This window comes from Meles meles, chromosome 16, assembly GCF_922984935.1.
Source record: "Meles meles chromosome 16, mMelMel3.1 paternal haplotype, whole genome shotgun sequence".
Lineage (NCBI taxonomy): Eukaryota > Metazoa > Chordata > Mammalia > Carnivora > Mustelidae > Meles > Meles meles.
The window spans coordinates 30172002-30192140 of NC_060081.1; the positions used below are offsets into that span (position 1 = coordinate 30172002).

The 20139-nt window shown below is 41.7% G+C and overlaps 3 protein-coding genes across 3 annotated transcripts; all 3 read left to right on the plus strand.

Moving 5' to 3' along the window:
- The first annotated feature begins 4930 nt into the window (after positions 1-4930).
- LOC123926564 lies at positions 4931-7632 on the plus strand. The gene is made up of 3 exons (XM_045980522.1): positions 4931-5220; positions 5747-6848; positions 7609-7632. Exons 1-3 carry the CDS (start codon positions 5174-5176, stop codon positions 7630-7632), a joined length of 1173 nt encoding a protein of 390 aa, XP_045836478.1. The 5' UTR covers positions 4931-5173.
- Positions 7633-8143: 511 nt separating this feature from the next.
- LOC123926565 (uncharacterized protein C2orf16-like) lies at positions 8144-9655 on the plus strand. Its single transcript, XM_045980523.1, has 2 exons — positions 8144-9490; positions 9628-9655. Exons 1-2 carry the CDS (start codon positions 8154-8156, stop codon positions 9653-9655), a joined length of 1365 nt encoding a protein of 454 aa, XP_045836479.1. The 5' UTR covers positions 8144-8153.
- An 88-nt stretch (positions 9656-9743) lies between these two features.
- Positions 9744-19197, plus strand: LOC123926566. The gene is made up of 2 exons (XM_045980524.1): positions 9744-16416; positions 19166-19197. Exons 1-2 carry the CDS (start codon positions 9762-9764, stop codon positions 19195-19197), a joined length of 6687 nt encoding a protein of 2228 aa, XP_045836480.1. The 5' UTR covers positions 9744-9761.
- Positions 19198-20139: the final 942 nt, after the last annotated feature.

Sequence of the window (20139 nt, forward strand, 5' to 3'; positions counted from 1 at the left end):
TTAGGCCTTTTTAATTTCTTTTAATAATATTTAGCTTTCCATAAAGAGGGATTTCTGGAGCTATAGTAAATAATTTTTTTTGTCATTTTAAGGAAATTTTTAAACAAATCAAAAGCACATAGAAGTGCATAATAAGGGGCACCTGGGTGGCTCAGTGCGTTAAAGCCTCTGCCTTTGCTCAGGTCATGATCCAAGGGGGTCCTGGGATGGAGCAGAGCCCTGAGTTGGGCTCTCTGCTCAGCGGGGAGCCTTCTTCCCTTCCTCCCTCTCTGCCTGCCTCTCTGCCTACTTGTGATCTCTGTCTGTCAAATAAATAAGTAAATAAATAAATAAATCTTTTTTTAAAAAGTGCATAATGAATCTTCATGATTCCATAACCCAGCTTCAACTCTGCATTGTTCTGAAGCAAATGTCGGGTAACATAATTTCATTCATGATTAAATATGTGTGTCTAAAAGGTAAAGACTCTTTTAAGAGAAAATACTTAATCACAGTATCATTACTATGCCTAAAAATTTAACAATAATCTTTGAGTACCATCAAATATCCATCAGTATTCAAATACCAAATGTAGGGGTGGGAGGTTGGGGGAACAGGTGGTAGGTAATAGGGAGGGCACGTTTTGCATGGAGCACTGGGTGTTGTGCAAAAACAATGAATACTGTTACGCTGAAAAAATAAATAAATTAAAAAATAAAAAAAATTATTAAAATTAAAATAAAAATATTTTATAAAGAGTAAAAAAAAAAAAAAACCTACCAAAATAGGAAAATAAACACTGAATTTGGTTTGGGCAAATACCAAATGTATCATAAATGATATAAATTATTTTTTACAGTCTGCTTGACTCAAGATCTAAATAAGGTTCACATATTGAGATTGGTTGGTGTGTTTAATTTCCTTATAATTTGTAGATTCCCTACCTCCATATCTTTCTTTTATTCTTTCCATTTATATGTTAAAGAAATGGATCATTTGTCCTCTAGAGTTTTGCAGGCAAGATTCTACTGATTAAATACCCATGTTGTTATTTAATATGTTCCATTTTTCTTCTCTATTTCTTTAAATGGGAAAGTTGGGTCTAAGACTTATCAGAATTACTTCTTTGGAGGGAGGGGAGACAATTTCAAAGGTCATGATGATTATTAGGAGGGACACAATGTCTGGTATTTTATTTTATTTTTATTTTTTAAAAGATTTTATTTATTTATTTGGCAGACAGAGATCACAAGTAGGCAGAGAGGCAGACAGAGAGAGAGGGGCAAGCAGGCTCCCCACTGAGCAGAGAGCCTAATGTGGGGCTGGATCCCAGGACCATGGGATCATGACCTGAGCCAAAGGCAGAGGCTTTAACCCACTGAGCCACCCAAGTGCCCCAACGTCTGGTATTTTAAATGCCATTTTCTAGGGGCACCTGCCTGGCTCAGTCAGTAGAGCATGTGACTCTTGGTCTTGGGATAGTAAGTTTGAGGCCCACACTGGGTGTAGAGATTATTTAAAAATAAAATCTTAAAAAAATGCCATTTTCGGAATTATATCAGTACTTCAAAATAGGGTGCCTGGGTGGCTCAATTGGTGAAGCAACTGCCTTTGGCTCAGGTCATGATCCTGGAGTTCTGGGATCAAGTCCTGCATCAGGCTCCCAGCTGCACAGGGAGTCTGCTTCTCCCTCTGATCTTCTCCACTCTCATGCTCTCTCTCATGGTCTCTATCTCAAATAAATATAAACAAATAAATAAAATAAATCTTTAAAGATTTATTTAATTTTTTTATTTTTTAGAATTTTTTATTTATTTCTTATTTTTTATAAACATATAATGTATTTTTATCCCCAGGGGTACAGGTCTGTGAATCGCCAGGCTTACACACTTCACAGCACTCATCATAGCACATACCCTTCCCAATGTCCATAACCCCACTCCCCCTCTCCCAACCTCCCCTCCCCCCAGCAGCCCTCAGTTTGTTTTGTGAGATTAAGAGTCACTTATGGTCTGTTTCCCTCCCAATGCCATCTTGTTTCATTTACTCTTCTCCTATCCCCCTAACCCCCCATGTTGCATCTCCACTTCCTCATATCAGGGGATTTATCTAAAATTTTTAAAATTTAAATTTCGTTTTAATTTTAATTTTAAATTTAAAAATAAAATCTATAAAGATTTTTTTTTATTCATTTATTTGACACACAGATCACAAGTAGGCAGAGAGGCAGGCAGAGGGAGAGAAAGAGGAGAAGCAGGCTCCCCACCGAGCAGAGAGCCTGATACCAGCCTCCATCCCAGGATCCTGAGATCATGACCTGAGCTGAAGGCAGAGGCCAGGGTTTCTATTTTCAATCAGTTTTTTAAAAATTAAATTAAATTATTTATATTTAAAAATATTTTATTTATTTATTTGACACGGAGAGAGATACAGCGAGAGAGGGAACACAAGCAGGGGGAGTGGGAGAGGGAGAAGCAGGCTTCCAGCTGAGCAGGGAGCCAGATGCAGGGCTTGATCCCAGGACTCTGGGAACATGATCTGAGCAGAAGGCAGACTCTTGACAACTGAACCACCTAGGTACCCCTAAGCATCCAAGACTTGATCTCAGCTTAGGTCTTGATATTGATCTTTATCTTGATCTTAGGGTCATGAGGTCAAGCTCTCCATTGGGCCCAGTATGGAACCAACCTAAAAAAAAAAAAACAACTGATTTTTGTGTGTTGATACTGCATTCTGTAACTTTGCTAAATTCATTTATTAGTTCTAATTGGGTTTTGTGTGTGTGTGTGTGTGTGTGTGTGTGTGTATGTGTGTGTATTATTTACGATCTTCTGTAAATAAGATTATGTCATCTATGAACAGAGATAGAGATTGTTTAACTTTTCCTTTCCAAAGGAAAAGATGGCTTTTATTTTTCTTACCTAATTGCTCTGGTCGGAGTTTCTAGCACAATGTTAAAGAAAAGTAGTGAAATTGAGCATCCTTGTCTGTTCACTACCTTAAAAGGAAAGCTCTCAGGCTTTCGCTATTGAGAATGATATTAGCTATGGGTTTTTCATTAATACCCCTTACTATATTGAGGAAATTCCCTTCTATCCCTAGTTTGTTGAGTGTCTTTATTTTTTTTTATTAAATCATGAATAGGTGTTGGATTTTGGCAATCCTTTTTCTCCACCAGTTGAGATAATTGTCCATCTTTTTTCCCCTTTGTGTTATTAATGTGGTGTATCACATTGATTTACTTTCTTATGTTGAACCACCATTCCTGGGAGAATTTTTGCATTTAACGCTTTTATTCAACACTGTTTAGCTAAAACATTTGGCAGTACTATGAATAATATTATGTAGACTCTTATAATACACTCTCTGAGACTGATGTCATGATTCAAAAGGGAGAAATAAAAATTGTTTTATTTGAAATGGTAACAAATGTAATTTCTGCCTTTAAAGTGACCTGGAACAAGCTTGCAAAAAACTTAGGAGATTACGTTACTGATTGGGAAATCCTGACCTAAAGGATCAAATAAAAATTCCATCATTTGGCAAAATCTGGCTTCCGCTTATATTTTCAGCTTTTGTCTTAGCCAATGTGCACCTGACACTCATGACTTTATAATCTTCTTGGTGATGGTGCTTTTGACTTGCCTGGCAGGCTCTTTTTTTCACCAAAAACTTTCTGTTGATTCTTCAGACTCCAGTACAAATGGCCACTTCTTGAGTAATTTTCCCCATCTTTCCCAGGCAGTTAATCACTGTCCTTTTATTCTGTAACACTTATATTTCTGTTATATATTTATTTATTAATATATCTATAAATTTTAATAAATTTAATATATTTATATGTTTTGTTATCTATTTATTTATATACTATTTATGTGTTATATATTTGCCACACTGTATTATAATTTAGCTGTTTAGACATCTGTTTTGCCATTAATGTGAATTCCCAGAATACAGGGGTCATATTTATCTTTGTAGTCCTAGCACCCAACCTAATGCCTAGAACTTAGTAAGCACTCATTAAATGATCTATGAATACATGAATGGGGTGCCAGTTGTGCTGTGGTTATGGACACCAACTGTATCAATATTTGTGTCTGTGAGAGGAAATGTGCTCTTGATTCTCTAACCTAGAACATTTTCTGATTTTATTTTTTTCTCTTTGTGCCTCTCTAGACTTCAAAGCAGCGTAAATTGAAAAAGATCCAGAAACTCACAGGTCAGAAAGATCCTATCCTTTATTCTTCAGCTCAAGGCTAATGACAAATCAACTGTGGGTCTGCTTTAAAACTCCAGACTTTAATAACAGTTTGAGGGAGGGAATTTGAGACAGATTATGTAAACGAAAGAAATGTGCTTATTCTTTCTAGCATCTCCAAAGATGCTAGATTCTTTTTAGCAACTTCCAAAGAGATGTAAACAGATTGATAATTCTTCCTATGCTTCTTTTCCCCATGCTCTCTTTCCTAATTTTCCTTTCGTGTAGAACTCAAAGCATCAGGAAAGAAATTTGGTGAGATTAATGTTTGGTGCAGGAAGTTCCGATAACTTTTTCCCCTGTCATAGGCACTGGGTAGACTCTGTTGGGGGGAAAAACATGTGTTATGAACTTTGATTCCCCTACTCCAACTCCCTACTCGCATGACTGTTCCTGCGCTTTCCAACAGCTTAATCTACTACATGGTGAAGGCAGCAGAGTAGAGTTCAAAATATAAAAACTTGAGACTTGGGTTAAGTCTGAGCTCTACCACTAATTAACTTAATGATCCTAGGCATGATTTCACCTTTGTTGTCTTATCTGTAAAACACCGGGGTGGAACAAGGTAGAGGTGGTATCAACAATTAGGGTGCTAAAAGCTTCTTTACCTCTGTTCCCAGCTTCCCAGTGGGAAGAAAAACTTAGGATGAGCTGCTCGGAAGCTACTTGGACACAGTGAGTAGAGTTGACCTTCACTATCTATTCCTCCTCTCTTCAGCTTACTCTACTGATAAACTCTGTATGAGTTAGGAGAAAGGTACCTAGTACTGTTTTACTTCCCTCACAATGATAGCTGTTCCTTTTCTAAGTTAAGTCACTATTCTTATTGGTTTCCTTACTAGTACTTTAATATCACTTCAGTGACATTGACCTACTCTTGTGTCCAGCTTTTCAGGTCTCCCTATAGGATGGGCCCAGGAGTATGTACTCTGGTCCATGGACAGAAGTCTTCATCAGATCTTCCAACATCTGGAATGTGCAAGGTCAGGGAAGGTCATTTCTGGGGGGAGGTTGGGTGGTGGAAGTTTTTGTTTTTGTCTTAGGTAAACTCTACCCACAATGTGGGGGTTGAATTCTTGAGACCAAGAATTGCATGCTCTACCAGCTGAGCTAGCCAGGTGCCCCAAAGGTGGTAGAACTTTTAAGAGGGAGGGAGGAAGAGACCAAAGAAGGGAGGTAGTAGAGAGGGAAAGAGGGAGGGGAAAAGAGAGGGAAAAGAGAGATTGTTAGGTGGTGGCTTATTTACTTAGTTTTGGCAGTGGGGATAAATTCTGGGTCCAAAGGTTTTAGTCCATGGATCATTTCTGATTGGAATGGAGACCCATACCGTCCTCTCCTCCTGGTAGAGGAATTCTTCACACAAGTAATTGATATTGGGGAAAACAATCTCTTTTGTTGTTATTGTTCTCCCTCGGGCCAAAATATTTCACATTTGAAATAGCCGTTACCTTTCCCTTTTCCTACTTTTTCCAGCCTCAAAGCAAATGGAAACTTTTCTTTATTTCTTAGATCAAGTCTTAAGAAATTATGTTTGCCTGAATCACAGGATGTGATTTCTTCCTCCACCTCCTCTGTGCTTGTGGCTCAGAAGCCTGTTTTACCCTGTTGTGGCTGTAAGAAGGCAAAACATTCTACTAAGGACAGCAGCTCCTTTGGATCATTATGCAACAACTCCTGCCTGTCCCACCTTCCCGTCTTTTCTGAAGGAACAACCTGGCAACTCCGGAGCCATAGTTTACCTATTTTACCCAAAACCCAGTCTTCCATGTTCAGGAACAAAGGCACACCCCTGCCTCCTTTTCAGCTCTCAGAGTTTGGGAAATCAAAACTTTTACAGAATTTGGCAGCTCTTTCACCCTTAAGATCCCAAAACTCTTTTATCAACTCTATGTTTGAATCCCCAGATCTCCGCCAACAAGAAAAAACAAAGAATGGGGGAGAGAGCAAGAGTCATTTGACATTGGATCATGGGCCAGATTTTATTTTCACCAAGGCAAGACCACGATTCTCGGGGTGGGCTCCAATCCGGCTTTCTCCTTTAGCTAGGTGGGAGTTAGAGGGACATATGGCTTGGAAGGTTTATACTTTGAGGGAACAAGCAGTGCCTCTGCCTGTGAGGGAATCATGGGGAATGCTGAATTATTTAATTGAGGCACAAGGAGGAGTTCCTGAACCAGAGAAACCTCAAATCCAGGTATCTGTGCCCATTCATCAAAGCACTGAACAAAGTCTCTACAATAAATTCCCAAACTGTCCATCATTTCAGCTCCATGTGAATATTGGAGTGGAATCTGGATTAAATAGAACAGAAACAAAAATTTCACAGTCACTTATCCCAGGTAAGCAGTCACAACTTGGGGATGGCCCCCAAATCCTTACATCCAGGCCCTTAGTTACATCATTGGGCACTCCACTTCCCAAAAATTTAGGAGCTGACATAATTCCAGAGAAAACCACTGGACTGCAGAAGGAGCCAAAACATGTCCTAGAACTTAATATAGAACAGAGGGTCATAGGTCGTCTGGAAAAAAGGATTCAGCAGCATAAGTCCCACATGACTAATGTGGAATTGACCCCAAGTCTACCATGTCAAGTTACAGATAGTATAAAGGTAACTCCTTTAGCTTTACTTCAAGTCATGGATTCGATGGGGATGATCCCAGAATCACATTCAGAAGTGATAGAATCTGTAGGTTTGTTCCCACAGCCACCAGCCAAAGTTGGGAAACCAATGGAAACCACAAAAAAAGTGAGTGTAAGCACTAAACCATCATATCAAGTCACTGAACCAGTGGAGGTAACACCAAGTGCTCAGCATCGAGTTATGGAATCAAAGATGACCTCCAGACCAGTGAATCAAGTCACAGATAATGTGACGGTAACTCCTGCAGCATTGCTTCAAGTCACAGATTCTATGGGGATGATTAATGAATCACATCCACATATCATAAAACCAGTGGGAAAAACCCCAAGAACACCATCCCAAGCCATGAAATCAGGGGAAATAGCCACATCATTGGACCATAAAGTTATACCATCAGGAAAGATGCATCCAAAGGCAAAATATACAGTTGTGGAAACTGTGGAAATGACTTTTGGGCCACATCCTAAAGTTACTGAATCAGTGAATATAACCTTAAATCCAGAAAGTCAAATCACAGGACCATTGAAGATTCCTCCAGGGCCAATATGTCAAAATACAAGATCACTGGAAATGATCTCCAGTCCATCGCATCAAGTTACTGATTACACGAAAGTTACTCCAGTGGCACAATTACAAGCTATGGATTTCATGGGAATAATTCCACCAGCACCGCCACATGTTATAGAATCTGGAGATTCACAGTCTGAAATTGCAACTTTGGCCCCAGGAGCAACTCAACCAGTCGGTTTGACATCTTCTAGCTGTCCTCCTACTATTGGTCCACCTGGAGTTGTAGGATCTGTGGGTTTACCTCCAAAGCCACCACTTAAAATCACAGAATCAGTAGGGATGATTCCAATGCCATCACATCAATCCATACACTCTTTAAAGGTAACCCCAGCAGCACTGGGGTCACCCATGGGAATGATCATAACACCACAATCACAAGTTGTAGAAACTCAGGATTTGACCTCAAGGCCAGTATCTCAAGTCAGGAAACCTCTGGAGTTGACTCCTGGGTCACGGATTCAAGTGCAAGACTCTGTGGAGATGACTCCACAACCATATGTTCAAGGCACAAAAACTACAGCATTAACCCCAGGGCTACCTCATCAGGTCATGGAATCTCCACGTTTGACCCCAAGGCATCAAATCTTAGAATCTTCAGAGATGTGTCCAAGGAAAAGCCATCAAATTATGGAAACTATGGGGTTGGCTTCTGACCCCATAATCAGAAATCTGGCTGAGCCAAAACAGTCACATCATCAAATAATGGAACATTTAGGGACAGTCCCAAGATCACTGGGTCAAAGAGCACCATCTAAGGAAATGAGCCAAGAGCCACTGCATCAAGTCACAGAATCTGCAGTAATGACCACTACATCTCTACTTCCAGGTGCAGAATATCTGGGGGTGAAGCCAATGCCACAAGTTAAGACTGTGGATTCTATGAAGTTATCCCCAGGATTGCAGAATGTAAAATCTATAGACGTAACTCCAGGTTCGGTCCCACAGATGGTAAAATATGGACAGCCGATCCCAACTGTGAGCCCTATAGAACTGGCCCCAGAACTTCAACTGCAGACTGTAAAATCTAATGAGTTGGCACCTATTTCACAGCTGGAAAGTGGGAATTCTGTGCAGTTAGCCCCAGGGTCTCAGCTTCAAGGTGTGAAATCTATTCATTTGAACCTAGGAACACAACAACAAAGTGGAAAATCTGCTGAGTTAGCCCAGGCACCACACTTGCAAAATAGGAAATCGCTAGATTTGACCCACAATTCACAGTTGCAAGGTCTGGAATATGTTCATTTGGCCCTCCCACCGAAGTTTTCAGATACAAAAGCTGTGGAGTTGATCCTAAGACCACCACAGGAAGATAAGAAATCTATGGAGTTTGCCTCAAAGCCATGGTTACCAGATGAAAGATCTAAGGAGACAGCCCCAGTACTATTGCTTAAAGATGTGAAATTTCCTCAAATGGCAGAATGTAGAAATGTGATTCCTGAAACACAGGTGGAAAGTATGAAATATGAGGAGCCAAGCTCAGGGGCACACATTCAAGCAGTAAACTCTGTAGAGCTGAACCTCAAGCCAAATCATCAAGCCACAGAACCTGAAGGATTAACCCCATGGCACCAAGCTTTGGAATCTTCAGGAATGATCACAGAGCCAGGATATCAAGGAGCAGAAGTAGAGTTGACTTCCAACCCTTGTCACCACAGGAAAGAATCTATGGAGTTGACACAACCATCTTTAAGAAGTACTCCAGGGCCATTGAACCAGACTTCAGAATGTATGCAGGCAAACTCAGTGCCGTTCCAAGATGCTCTTGAGACAATGCTCCAAGGCGTAAAAGCCCTGGAGACTCGAATGCCTCAACACATAATACAAGAATCTCCAGCGTTAGTACCAGGATCAGAGATGCAAGGAATAAATCCAGAAGTGTTGAACCCAGAGTCCCAAAGTATGACGTTTGTTCACCTGAATCTAGGACCATATTCAGAATTTAGGAACTATAAGAAGTTGACCTCAGAACCTGAATTTCAAGGTATGAAATCTGTGCCACTGACCCCAGAACCACAGCCCCAAAGTACAAAACCTGACGGGTTAGCTCTAGGTCCATTAATGCATGGCAATACAGCTGTGGATTTAACTGTACCACTGGAAGTATCTAAGAGGTTGATTCCTGAAACACGCTTACATGTTGAATCGAGGAAACTAAGCGTGGAACCACATTTACTAGCAAAGACATCTTTGGGTCCAACTTCTAGACCAAGGCATCAAGACACAGCCTCTGTAAAGTTAGCTTCTGAGACCCGGCCACAAGAGGAGGAATCTGTGAAGTTAATCCCACAGCAAGTCACAGGAACTCCTGCGATGATGCCCAGGCCATGTTTTCAGAATTTTTCAGAGATGACTCTGGGGCCAGGCCATCAAGACACAGAAACTGCACAGCTGTTTTCTGGGACTTTGCGCCAAGTGGCATTAACACCAAAACCAACAGGTCAAGTTATAGAATCTACGGGAATGACTCTAAAGCCACACCTTCAAGTTACTGAGCCTTCAGAGGTACCCCTAAGGTCAGAATACGAAAACACAGAACCTTATGGGTTGGCATTGTCTCAAGTTGAAAATATCCAGGAGACAATGCCAGTACCACCATATTCAGTAAAAGGATCCCTGGAATTGACTTTGGGACCACAAATGCAATATGAGAAATCAGAGCCACTAATGCAAAATTTGAAATCTGTGAAGTTAACCCCTGTGTCATCCCCAGTAGTGGTGGGATCTAAGCAATTTATCACAGGACCAAAACGACATGTTCTGGAGTTGACCCCAGAGCCACAGTTCCAGGGAGTAAAGTCTATGCAGCTGCATCCAGAGCCACAATTACAAGACGTGGAATATGTTAATTTAATCCAACAGCCAGCTACTACTGGAATGGTAGAATCTGAGAAGCTGGTACAAGAACCAATACTACAACATATAATATCAGAGGAATTGACTAAGGCGGCACAGCTTCAGGATGTGAAATTGATCCCAGGGCCACATTTGCAAAGTGTCAGATTTTCAAATTTACCTCCAGGACCACCTTTTCAAGGAGAAAAGCCTGTAGATTTCATCTCAGAGTCCCCACATCATAGTGTGAAATCTGATGCACTGACCCCAGGTTCCCCAGTGCAAAAAATCAAATTGTCAGACTTTACCCCAGGGCTAAAGCATCAAAGTGTTATGTCCGTACAATTGTCTCCAGAACCAGAAACTCAAGGTATGAAATCTGTGGAACAAAACTCAGGACCACGCTTGCAAGATGTCAGATTTTCTGATCTGACCTTAGAACCAAAGCATCAAGGTTTGAAACATGTGCAATGTATACCGGGAACACAGGTTCAAGATATACAATCCTTGGGATTTGTAACAGAATCACCTTTGCCATTAAGCCAAGGGCTCTTGAGTGAAAATATGAAAACTCTTCCGTCTATTGAAGGATCACAGTTTCACAGCACGCAGTCTATGAAGTTGACCTCAGAACTACAGTTTCAAGGTGTGCAGTCTCAGGAACTGCACCTAGGGCCAAGGCAGCAAGATGTCAAATTTTCTGAATTGACTTCAGGGCCAAAACTTCAAGTTGTCAAATTTGGGGAGCAAACCCCAGGATCAGTGTTTAATGGTGTAAATTCTGTGGAGATGACTCCAGAATTAGCATTTCAAGATTCTAAATTAGCAAAGACATCTCCAAGGCTTCAAGATATAAAACAGGTGGGGCTTACCCCAGGGCCATGGTTACAAGATGTCAAATTTTGTGATCGGACATCAGGAACGCAACCTCAAGGTGTGAAAACTTCAGAGTTAAACTCAGGGCCACAACTACAACATGTGAAATTTTTTGAGTTGACCCCAAACCCAAAGATGCAAGGAGTAAGATCTGTGGGGTTGTCCCCAGGACCTCAAAAGCAAGTGGTCAAGCCTGATATGCTAGTACCAGAGACACAGTTTCAAGGTGTAAAAAATTTAGGGAGGGACCAAATGTCCAACTTGGAAGGTAACATTTCTTATCGAATTGTCTCTCAGCCAGAGAAACCAGATGCAATATCTATGGGGTTGACTCCTGAGTTACAGTTGCCAAGTGTAAACTATTCTGAGTTGGCTAGAAGAACAAAGTTACAAGGTATAAAATCTTCTGAATTGATCCGAGGGCCAGGTGTGGGGGGTATGAAACCAATGGAGCTGACCCCAGACTCAAAACTTCAAGGTGTAAAATCTGAGTTGTTGACCTCGGAGCTGAAAGATGTGAAATCTGTGGTCTTAACTACAGGACAGGGTCCAAAAGGTACGAAATCTACTTTGCCAACCCCTAGTCCACAGCTGGAAGGTGAGAAATCTATGGAGATAACTGCAGTGCCATGGATAGACTATGTCAAACCTGTGAAAAGTACCAAAGATACCAAGCTTCAAGGTACAACTTCTGACTTGATTCTGCATGCAAGAATTCAAGACTCCAAAGCTGTGGAGTTGGTCCAAAGAACACAAATGCAAGATGTGCAAACTGTGGAATTGAAAATTGAAAGTGAGAAATCTGTGCCTTTTGCACCAGGGCCATTACTCCAAGGGTCTGAACTGCAAGGTGTGAAACCCAAGGAACTGACTTTAGAGCCACAAATCCAAGAGAGTAAATTTGTCGACAGTACCCCGTGTTTCAAGCATCAAAGTTTAAAATCTGTAGAGGAAACTCCAGATTCAGAGCCGCAATGTGTACAATCTGTAAAGTGGACCCCAAGGCTAAACAAGCAGGAAGTAAAATCTGTGAAAGTGACCAGAAGATCAAAGTCTCAAGGAGTAAAAACTATGGATTTTGCCCCAAGGCAACAGTTTCAAGAGACAGCACTCATGAATTTAACTTCTGGGCCAGAACAGGATGGCACGATATCTGTAATCTCACCAAAGCAGCAATGTGTGAATTCAGAGCAGGTGAAGAGAGGGGCTATGTCGGACGATAAGCTGTCTTTGGAGTTACTTCCAGAGCTAAAATTTAAAGGTAAAAAACTAGTAGACCTCAATTTTGAGTTACAGTTTAAAAGTATGAAATCAGACTTGACTCCAGAATCAAATATTCAAGGTTTAAAACCTAAAGAATTCAAGCCTGATCCACTTGAACCACAGTTGCAAAGCATAAAGTCTCCTAAGTTGACCCCAGGGTCACCATTGCACCAAATTGAAGTCTCAGAGTTTGCTTCAGAGCCACAGCTTTGTGTAAAAACCGTTGAGTTAAAACAAGAGCCACTGCTTGAAAGTATGAGATGCATTCAGTGGATACCAGGACCTAAGTTCCAAGCTGTGAAATCTGTAGAGTTAAATCTCAGGTCACAGTCTCAAGGTGTTAAATCCCTAGGGTTGAGATCTTTGACACAGTTAAGAGATGTGAAGTCATCTGAATTGACTCTAGGGTCAAAAACTCAAGGTGCGACATATACAGAGTTCAACCTTGGGCCACAGTTGCAGAACATGAAAATCCCTGGGGTGCTCCCAGGAACACAGCTGCACAAAGGGAAGCTTTTGGCATCAACCTCAGAGCCACAGCTTCGAGATGTAAAAACTACTGAGCTCAAAAAAGAGCCACAGCTGGAAAGAATGAGGTGTATCCAGTGGATACCAGGACCTGATTTCCAAGGTGTGAAGTCTATAGGGTTACAGTCTCAAGGTGTCAAGTCTCTAGGGTTGAAACCTTTGATACAGTTAAGAGATAGAAAGTCATCTGCGTTAACTCCAAGGCCAAAGCTCCAAGATACGCAATCTTCAGCATCACTCCAGGAACATAAGCTTCAGGACTGTGATTTGACACCTTGTCTACAGGTTAGAAGTGTGAAATCATGTGAGCTGACTTCAGGGTCAAAGCTCTGTGATATAAAATTTATGCCACTGAAATCTAGGCTTTGCATGCATGATGGGAAATCTAAATTGACTGCAAAATCAAAGCTTCAAGAAGCGAAACCCTTACATTCATCCCCAGGAGCACAGCTTCAACGTGTGAAGTCTCTGGTGCTTATGGAAGATTCACAGCTTCCTGGTGTGAAATCTGGCGTATTAAGCCAAAGGTCACAATTACAAAGCAATACAACTATAGAATTGAACTCCCCACTACACTTGACAAGCATGAAGTCATCTGAATTGACTCTTCAGACAAAGCTTCAAGGTGTGAAATCTGAGAATTTCAACTCTGGGTCACAGTGGCATGATCTAAAACCTTCTAAGTTGTCACCTGAGGTAAAGTCCCAAGATAAGACATTTACTGAGTTAAATCCAAGTTCACAGTTGAAAGGTATAACATTTTCTACATTGATCACAGGGACAAAGATTCAAGGTACCAAATGTACAGATTTCAACCTTGGGCCATTGTTACAACATGTGAATTCTTCTGAAAGGACCTCAAAGACAAAGCTTCAAAATGTAAAACATAAAGAAAGCTGCCCCAGTCCCCAGGTGCAAGTTGTGAAATCTTCTGACCTGACCCTTGGATCAAAGCTTCAAAATGTGCAATTGGTGTTCAACCCTGACCCACAGTTTCAAGGAGTGAAAAGTTCTAAATCAATTTCAGAAACAAAGATTCAAGATATGGAGTCTGTGAATGTCAAACCTGGGCCACAGCTGAGACGTGTGAAATCTTCTGAATTGATACAGGGGACAAAGCTTCAAAAAGTGAAGTCTGTGGATTTCAAGTCAGGCCCACAGTTGGAAGATGGGGCATCTTCTAGATTGGTCATGGGTATAAAGCTTCAAGATGTAAAATCTCTGAATTTTAAGTCTGGACCACACTTGAAGGATGTGATATCTTCACAACTGATCCCAAGGGAAAAGCTTCCAGGTGTGAAATCTGCAGAACTGAAAGCTAATCCAAAGTTACAAGGTGAGAAATCTTCTGATTTGATCCTGGAGAGGAAGTTTTCAGGTGTGAAAGCAGGCCCACAGTTACAAGATGTGAAATGTTCTGAGTTGATCATGGGTATAAAGCTTCAAGATAAAAAATCAGCAGGGTTTGGTTCTAGATCACACTTGCAAGGTATGAGATCTTCTGAAGTGATCCCAGGGTCAAAACTTCAAGAAGGGAAACCCTCTGAGTTCAACCACGGTCCAAAGCTACAAGGTGGGAAATCTGATTTAATTCAGATGAGGAAGCTTCAAGGTGTGAAATCTGTGGAGTTCAACCCTGGACCTCAGAGACAAGGTGAGAAATCTGACTTGATGCTAGAGTGCAGACTCCAAGATTTGAAATCTGTTGAGTTAAAACCTGTTCTGCAGTTACAAGGTGTACCATCTTCTGAGTTAACGCCAAAAACAAAGCTTCAAAATGGAGAACATGTGGAGCTCCTTACCAGACCCACGTGGCAAGACATGAAACCTCTTGAATTGACTCTAGGTGCAAAGACCCAAGATGTGAAATCTTTGGGGTTTGAGTCAGTCCCACAGTTACAAAATAGGAAATTGCCTATGTCGACACCAGGATCACACATTCAAGCCCTGAAATCTCTGAAATTCAGCCCTGGGGCGAAGTTGCAAGGTGCAAAATCTCCTGAGTCTGTAAAGCTTCAAATAATGAACACCACAAAGGTCAACCATGACCTAGAACTCCAGGTCACAAAACCCTCTGAGTTAGCTTTGGAATCAAAGATTTGCAATGTGATATCTTCCGAGTTCAATGCTGGGAAGCCGCGGCAAGAAGAGAAGTCTTTTAAGTTGAAACCATGGCCAGAGCTTCAAAGTGTGAAATTTGTGGTATACAACCCTGGACTACATTTGCAACATATAAAATCTTCAGAATTGTGCAAAGAGACAAAGCCCCAAGATGTGAAATCTAAGGAATCCAATCCTGAGCAACAGTGGCAAGATGTTAAATCTTCTGAGTTATGCCAGGGATCAAGGCCTCAAGGTATGTCATCTTTCAAGTTCAATCCTGGGCCACAGTTACAAGAGATAAAACCCGAGTTGTGCACAGACAGGAAGCTTCCATATGAGCAATTTCTGGAAACGAAGCATCAGCCTAAATTACAAGGTGGGAAATCCTCTGAATTTAATCTAGCCCCACAGCTTCAGTGTATAAATGTTAGGCCATTCAGTACTGGACCACAACTGAACAGGGTAAAATCTGAGTTGAATTCTGGATCAGAGTCTCGAGGTATAAAATCCCAGGTGTTCTGCCCTGGGCCACCTTTGCAAGATGTGAATTCTTCTGCATTTATTTCAAAACCAAAACTTCAGTGTGTAAATTCTGTTGGATGCAAATCTGAGCCACCCTTGCAAGGTATAAACCCTTCTGAATTAACTTCAGTTTCAAAACGTCAAGGTACAAAGTCTTCTGAGTTGAGTTCAGAGATCCCAAGGGAGACGACTGTGGTGTTCAACCTTGATCCACCTTCGCAAGATTTGAAATCTGAATTGATTCCAGGGTCAAAGTTTCTTGCTATAGCACCTATGGAATGCGACCCTGAGCCACAGATGAAGTGTATAAATTCTTCTAAGTTGAATCCAGAGCCAAAATTACAATGTGCAAATTCTATGGGGTGCAAACCTGGGCCACCTTTGCAAGGCGTACAGTACTTTGAATTGATTCCAGGGACAAAATGTCAAGGTACAGGATCTCAGGTGAATCCGGGATCCAAGAATCCAAGTGAGACATCTATGGTGTTCAGCGCTGAACCACATGTACAAGATTTAAAATCCGAATTGATTCCAGGGTCAAAGTTTCTTGCTGTAGCACCCATGGAACGCAACCCTGGGCCACAGATGAAGTGTGTAAATTCTTTTGAGTTGGATCCAGAGCCAAAGTTACAATGTGCTAATTCTATGGGGTCTGAACTCGGGCCACCTTTGCAAGGTATACAATCTTTTGAGTTGACTTCAGGGGTTAAATGTCAAGGTATGGGATCTTTTGATTTGAATCTGGGGTCAGAAGTTCTAGGTATGAAATCTCTTATGTTCAACCCTGTGCAACATTTACAAAATGTGAAACATGAATTTAGTCCAGGGACAAAGTTTCAAGGTATAACATCACAAGAATTAAACTGTGGCCCACAGCTGCAAGGCGTGAATTCTTCTGATTTGAATTTTGGGTCAGAACTTCAATGCATAAATGCTATAAAGTTTAATCCAGACCCACAGATGCAAGGCATGAAACCCTCTGAATTGAATCCTACGTCAGAATATCAAGGTACAAAATCTATTCTGTTCAACGCTGGACCACATTTGCAAGGTGTGAAAGCTTCTGAGTTAATTCCAGGGACAAAGTTTCCAGAAATACAGTTTTTGGAGAACCACTGTGGGTCACAGCAACAAGTTATGCACCCAGTGTTCACTTTAGGCTCTTCACTGCATGGCAGGAAATCTGTGTTATTTTTACCAAAGCCACTGCTTGAAGATGTAAGGTCTGTGAAGATGAACAAAGAGCCAGTGTCTTGTGGTGGAAATTCTGTGAAACTGGCTTCAGGCTCTAAGCTGCAGGACTTGAAGTGTGAGATGTTTGCACTAGAGCCATGTTTTACAAAAGTGAAATCTGTGGAGTTAAATCCAGGGCCACATCCTCAAGGTATGAATTCTGGGGAGCTGCCCTCACACCTCAGGCAGCATAGTGAGAGATCTGTGGTGTTTGCACCAAAGTTGTGTTTTCAAGATGTGAAATCTCTGGAGTTGAAACCAGGGCCACAACCTCAAGATGTGAATTCGAAGGATTTGATTTCTTGCCTCGGGCAGAAATCTGTGGTGTTTGAATCAGAGCCATGTTCTCAAGATGTGACATCTTTGAAGTCAAACCTACAGCTACAGCCTCAAGGTGCTAATTCTTCAGGGTTTCCATCATGCCTAAGGTCCCCAAGTGTTAATTCTGAGGTCTTTGCACCGGAACTATGTTTTCAAGATGGGAAATCTGTAGAGTTGACACCAGGGTCCCAACAGCAAGGTATGAATTGCCAAGAGCTGACTTCAGGATGGCACGGTATGAAATCAATAGTGTTGGCACCAGAGCCAACTAAGAAGTTCATACCAGGACCCATGTTGAGTAGTGTTAAATTTTCAAATTTGTCTCCAGAATCACAACGACAGGGTGAGAAACCTTTGGAGTTTCCTCCAGAAGCAAAGTTGCAAAGTATAAAACATGTGAAATTGTCTTCAGCATCTCTGCAACAAGATATAAAATCTGTAGAGTTACTATCGGGGTCACTGCTTCAAAGAACAAAATCTGAGGAACTAACTCCAAAGAGGAGCTATCAAATCACAGACTCCTCTGAGATAATCCCTAGGCCAGGGCATCAATTTGTAGAAGGTGCAGAGATGATCCCAACACCAAAGCCTCAAGTCCCTAAATCTGTGAATTTGGTGATCCCAACACCAAAGCATCAAGTCTCCAAGTCTGTAAATTTGATTTCAGTACCAGTTTATCATACCACAGAAAGGTTGGCACATCAAGGCAATGAAACTGTAGAAAACTCTATGGGGTTGACCCCAAAGTCAACAAGTAAAACCATGGAATCTCCAGGAATGCCTCTAAGGCTAGATCTTCAAGTACCAGAATCTGATGATCTGACTCACGTGCTAAGGAATCAAGGCTCTGAATCCTTGGAATTAACCTTAAAGAAAATCCCAGAAACACTAGAGTTGCTCTCTCAGTCATGGCCTCAAGTTAAGGACTTGGGGGAATCACATACAAGGTCAGTGCAGGAAGTTACAGGATCTGAAGAGATGGCACCAAAGCCCAAGCATCACACTACAGAAACTATGGGGTTGACCTCCAAGGCAAGGCCAACAGAGAAGGAACTCCTTGGCATGACCCCAAAGCCAATAAGTAAAACCACTGGATATACAGAGAGCGCTCCAAGGCCCAATCCTCCCTTTGGCATGACCCCAAAGCCAATAAGTAAAACCACTGGATATACAGAGAGCGCTCCAAGGCCCAATCCTCCCTTTGTGGAGGTGATCTCCAAGAAAAGACTGCGAAGGGAAGAATCAGAAGCACTGACTACAAAGTCATTACATCACGTCCCAGAATCTTCAGAGATGACACCAAGGCTAAGATATCGAGTTCCGGAATCTGTGGCTTCAACCTCTAAGCAATGGCTTCAAAGGGGGGACTCTTTAGATTTGTCCCCAAGGCAAAGAGGTCAAGTTACAGGACATGCAGAATCTGTAGAGCTCACATCTGAGACATGGCAGCAAGGGGATGGACCAATGGGGCTGACACAGTCACAGAATCAAAGTATGAAATATTCACAGATAGCTCCAGGACTACAGGGTCAAATTACAGAGTTTATGAGGATTAGTCCAAAGCCGCTAGATCAAGTCACAGGATCTACAAAGACACAGCTTCAAGCTGCTCAACCAATAGGAATAACCTCAGTAAGCCCCCCCAAGTTTGTTGAATATGGGAAAGTGACTCCTGGGCCACCACTTCAGGTTGTAACTTCTGTAGCATTAACACCAGGGGGAACCTCTCAAATGGTAGACTTCGTTAAACTGACTCCAAAAGTACAAGATGTGAGACCTTCCGAGTCTACCTCAGGGCTATGGTTGCAAAGTGTAAAATCAAAGGAATTAACCACAGAGCCAAGCCACCAAATTTTGGATATAACGAAGTCCACAGGGTTTCAAATTGTAAAGACTGTGTTAATCCCAGGGCCACCACTTCAAACTGTAAATTCTGAGGAATTAGCACCACTACCAATTCCTCAGATTGTAGAACCACTAGGAGTCTCCTTAGGATCAGCTACTGAAGTAATAGATTGTTTGGATTTCTTCCCAAGGCCACACCTTCAAGAAATGGAAGAACCTGTAGAACTAACTCTGAGGCCAAATACTGAAGAGAAATCTTCAGAATCACTCTCACAGCTAGCATTTACTTTGCAGGAATCTACAGTGTTCACTCATGAACAAGGGCTTCAGGCTGGGAAAGTAATGGGGATAAATATAGGGCCTCCTCAAATCATGCAATGTGAGGATTTGAATCTAGTACAGGTATATCAGAAGAGGGCATCTGAGGATTTTATTTCAACAGAGGAGTTACAAATAGGGAATTATTTCTCTAGATTTCTACAGAACTCCTCAAACTCGCTCATCTCAAGCTCTGCCGAAGCATCTGAATTAGGAAGCCTTTGTGATTTGGAGATGCCAGAAGTGTCAGGGGCCTTGGATATAAAAAACTTTGGGACAGATATTTTGCAGTCTGAAGAATACTTTCTAGACTCTGCTATGATACAAACTTCAACCCTTCCCTTGTCTCTTCACAATCAACCCTCTGATAAGACAGCTAACATTGTAGAAACCCCACATTTTGAGATCCCAGGAGTGGGTGTCATATTTAAGAGGACTGATAAGAAGCCGGTGGGGAAGCTAGAGAATTCACTCCAGCGCCTATCCCAACATCCACTGCAAAGCTGGAGATCACCATCTAGGACCTTCCAGTCAGGATCAGGAACTCAAAGAGGCCTTAACTGGTCTGTCTTGAGCAGACAACAGAATGTCTGGGAGAATCACTCCTGGAGACAGCGACTACCCAGAAGATATCTCTCCAATATGCTAGTGTTAGGGAATGTCTTGGGCACCACTATGGAAAGGAACCTTTGTTCTCAAACACCTTTAACGGGAAGAGCCACTGCAGATATCTGTCAATCTATTCAGAATTTATTTGGGGTTCCTGCGGAACTGATGCAACTTTCCAAGAGTCTGCTAGAGAAGAGTCGAAGTATTATTTCTCGGACTTCAGTGTCCAGAAACTACA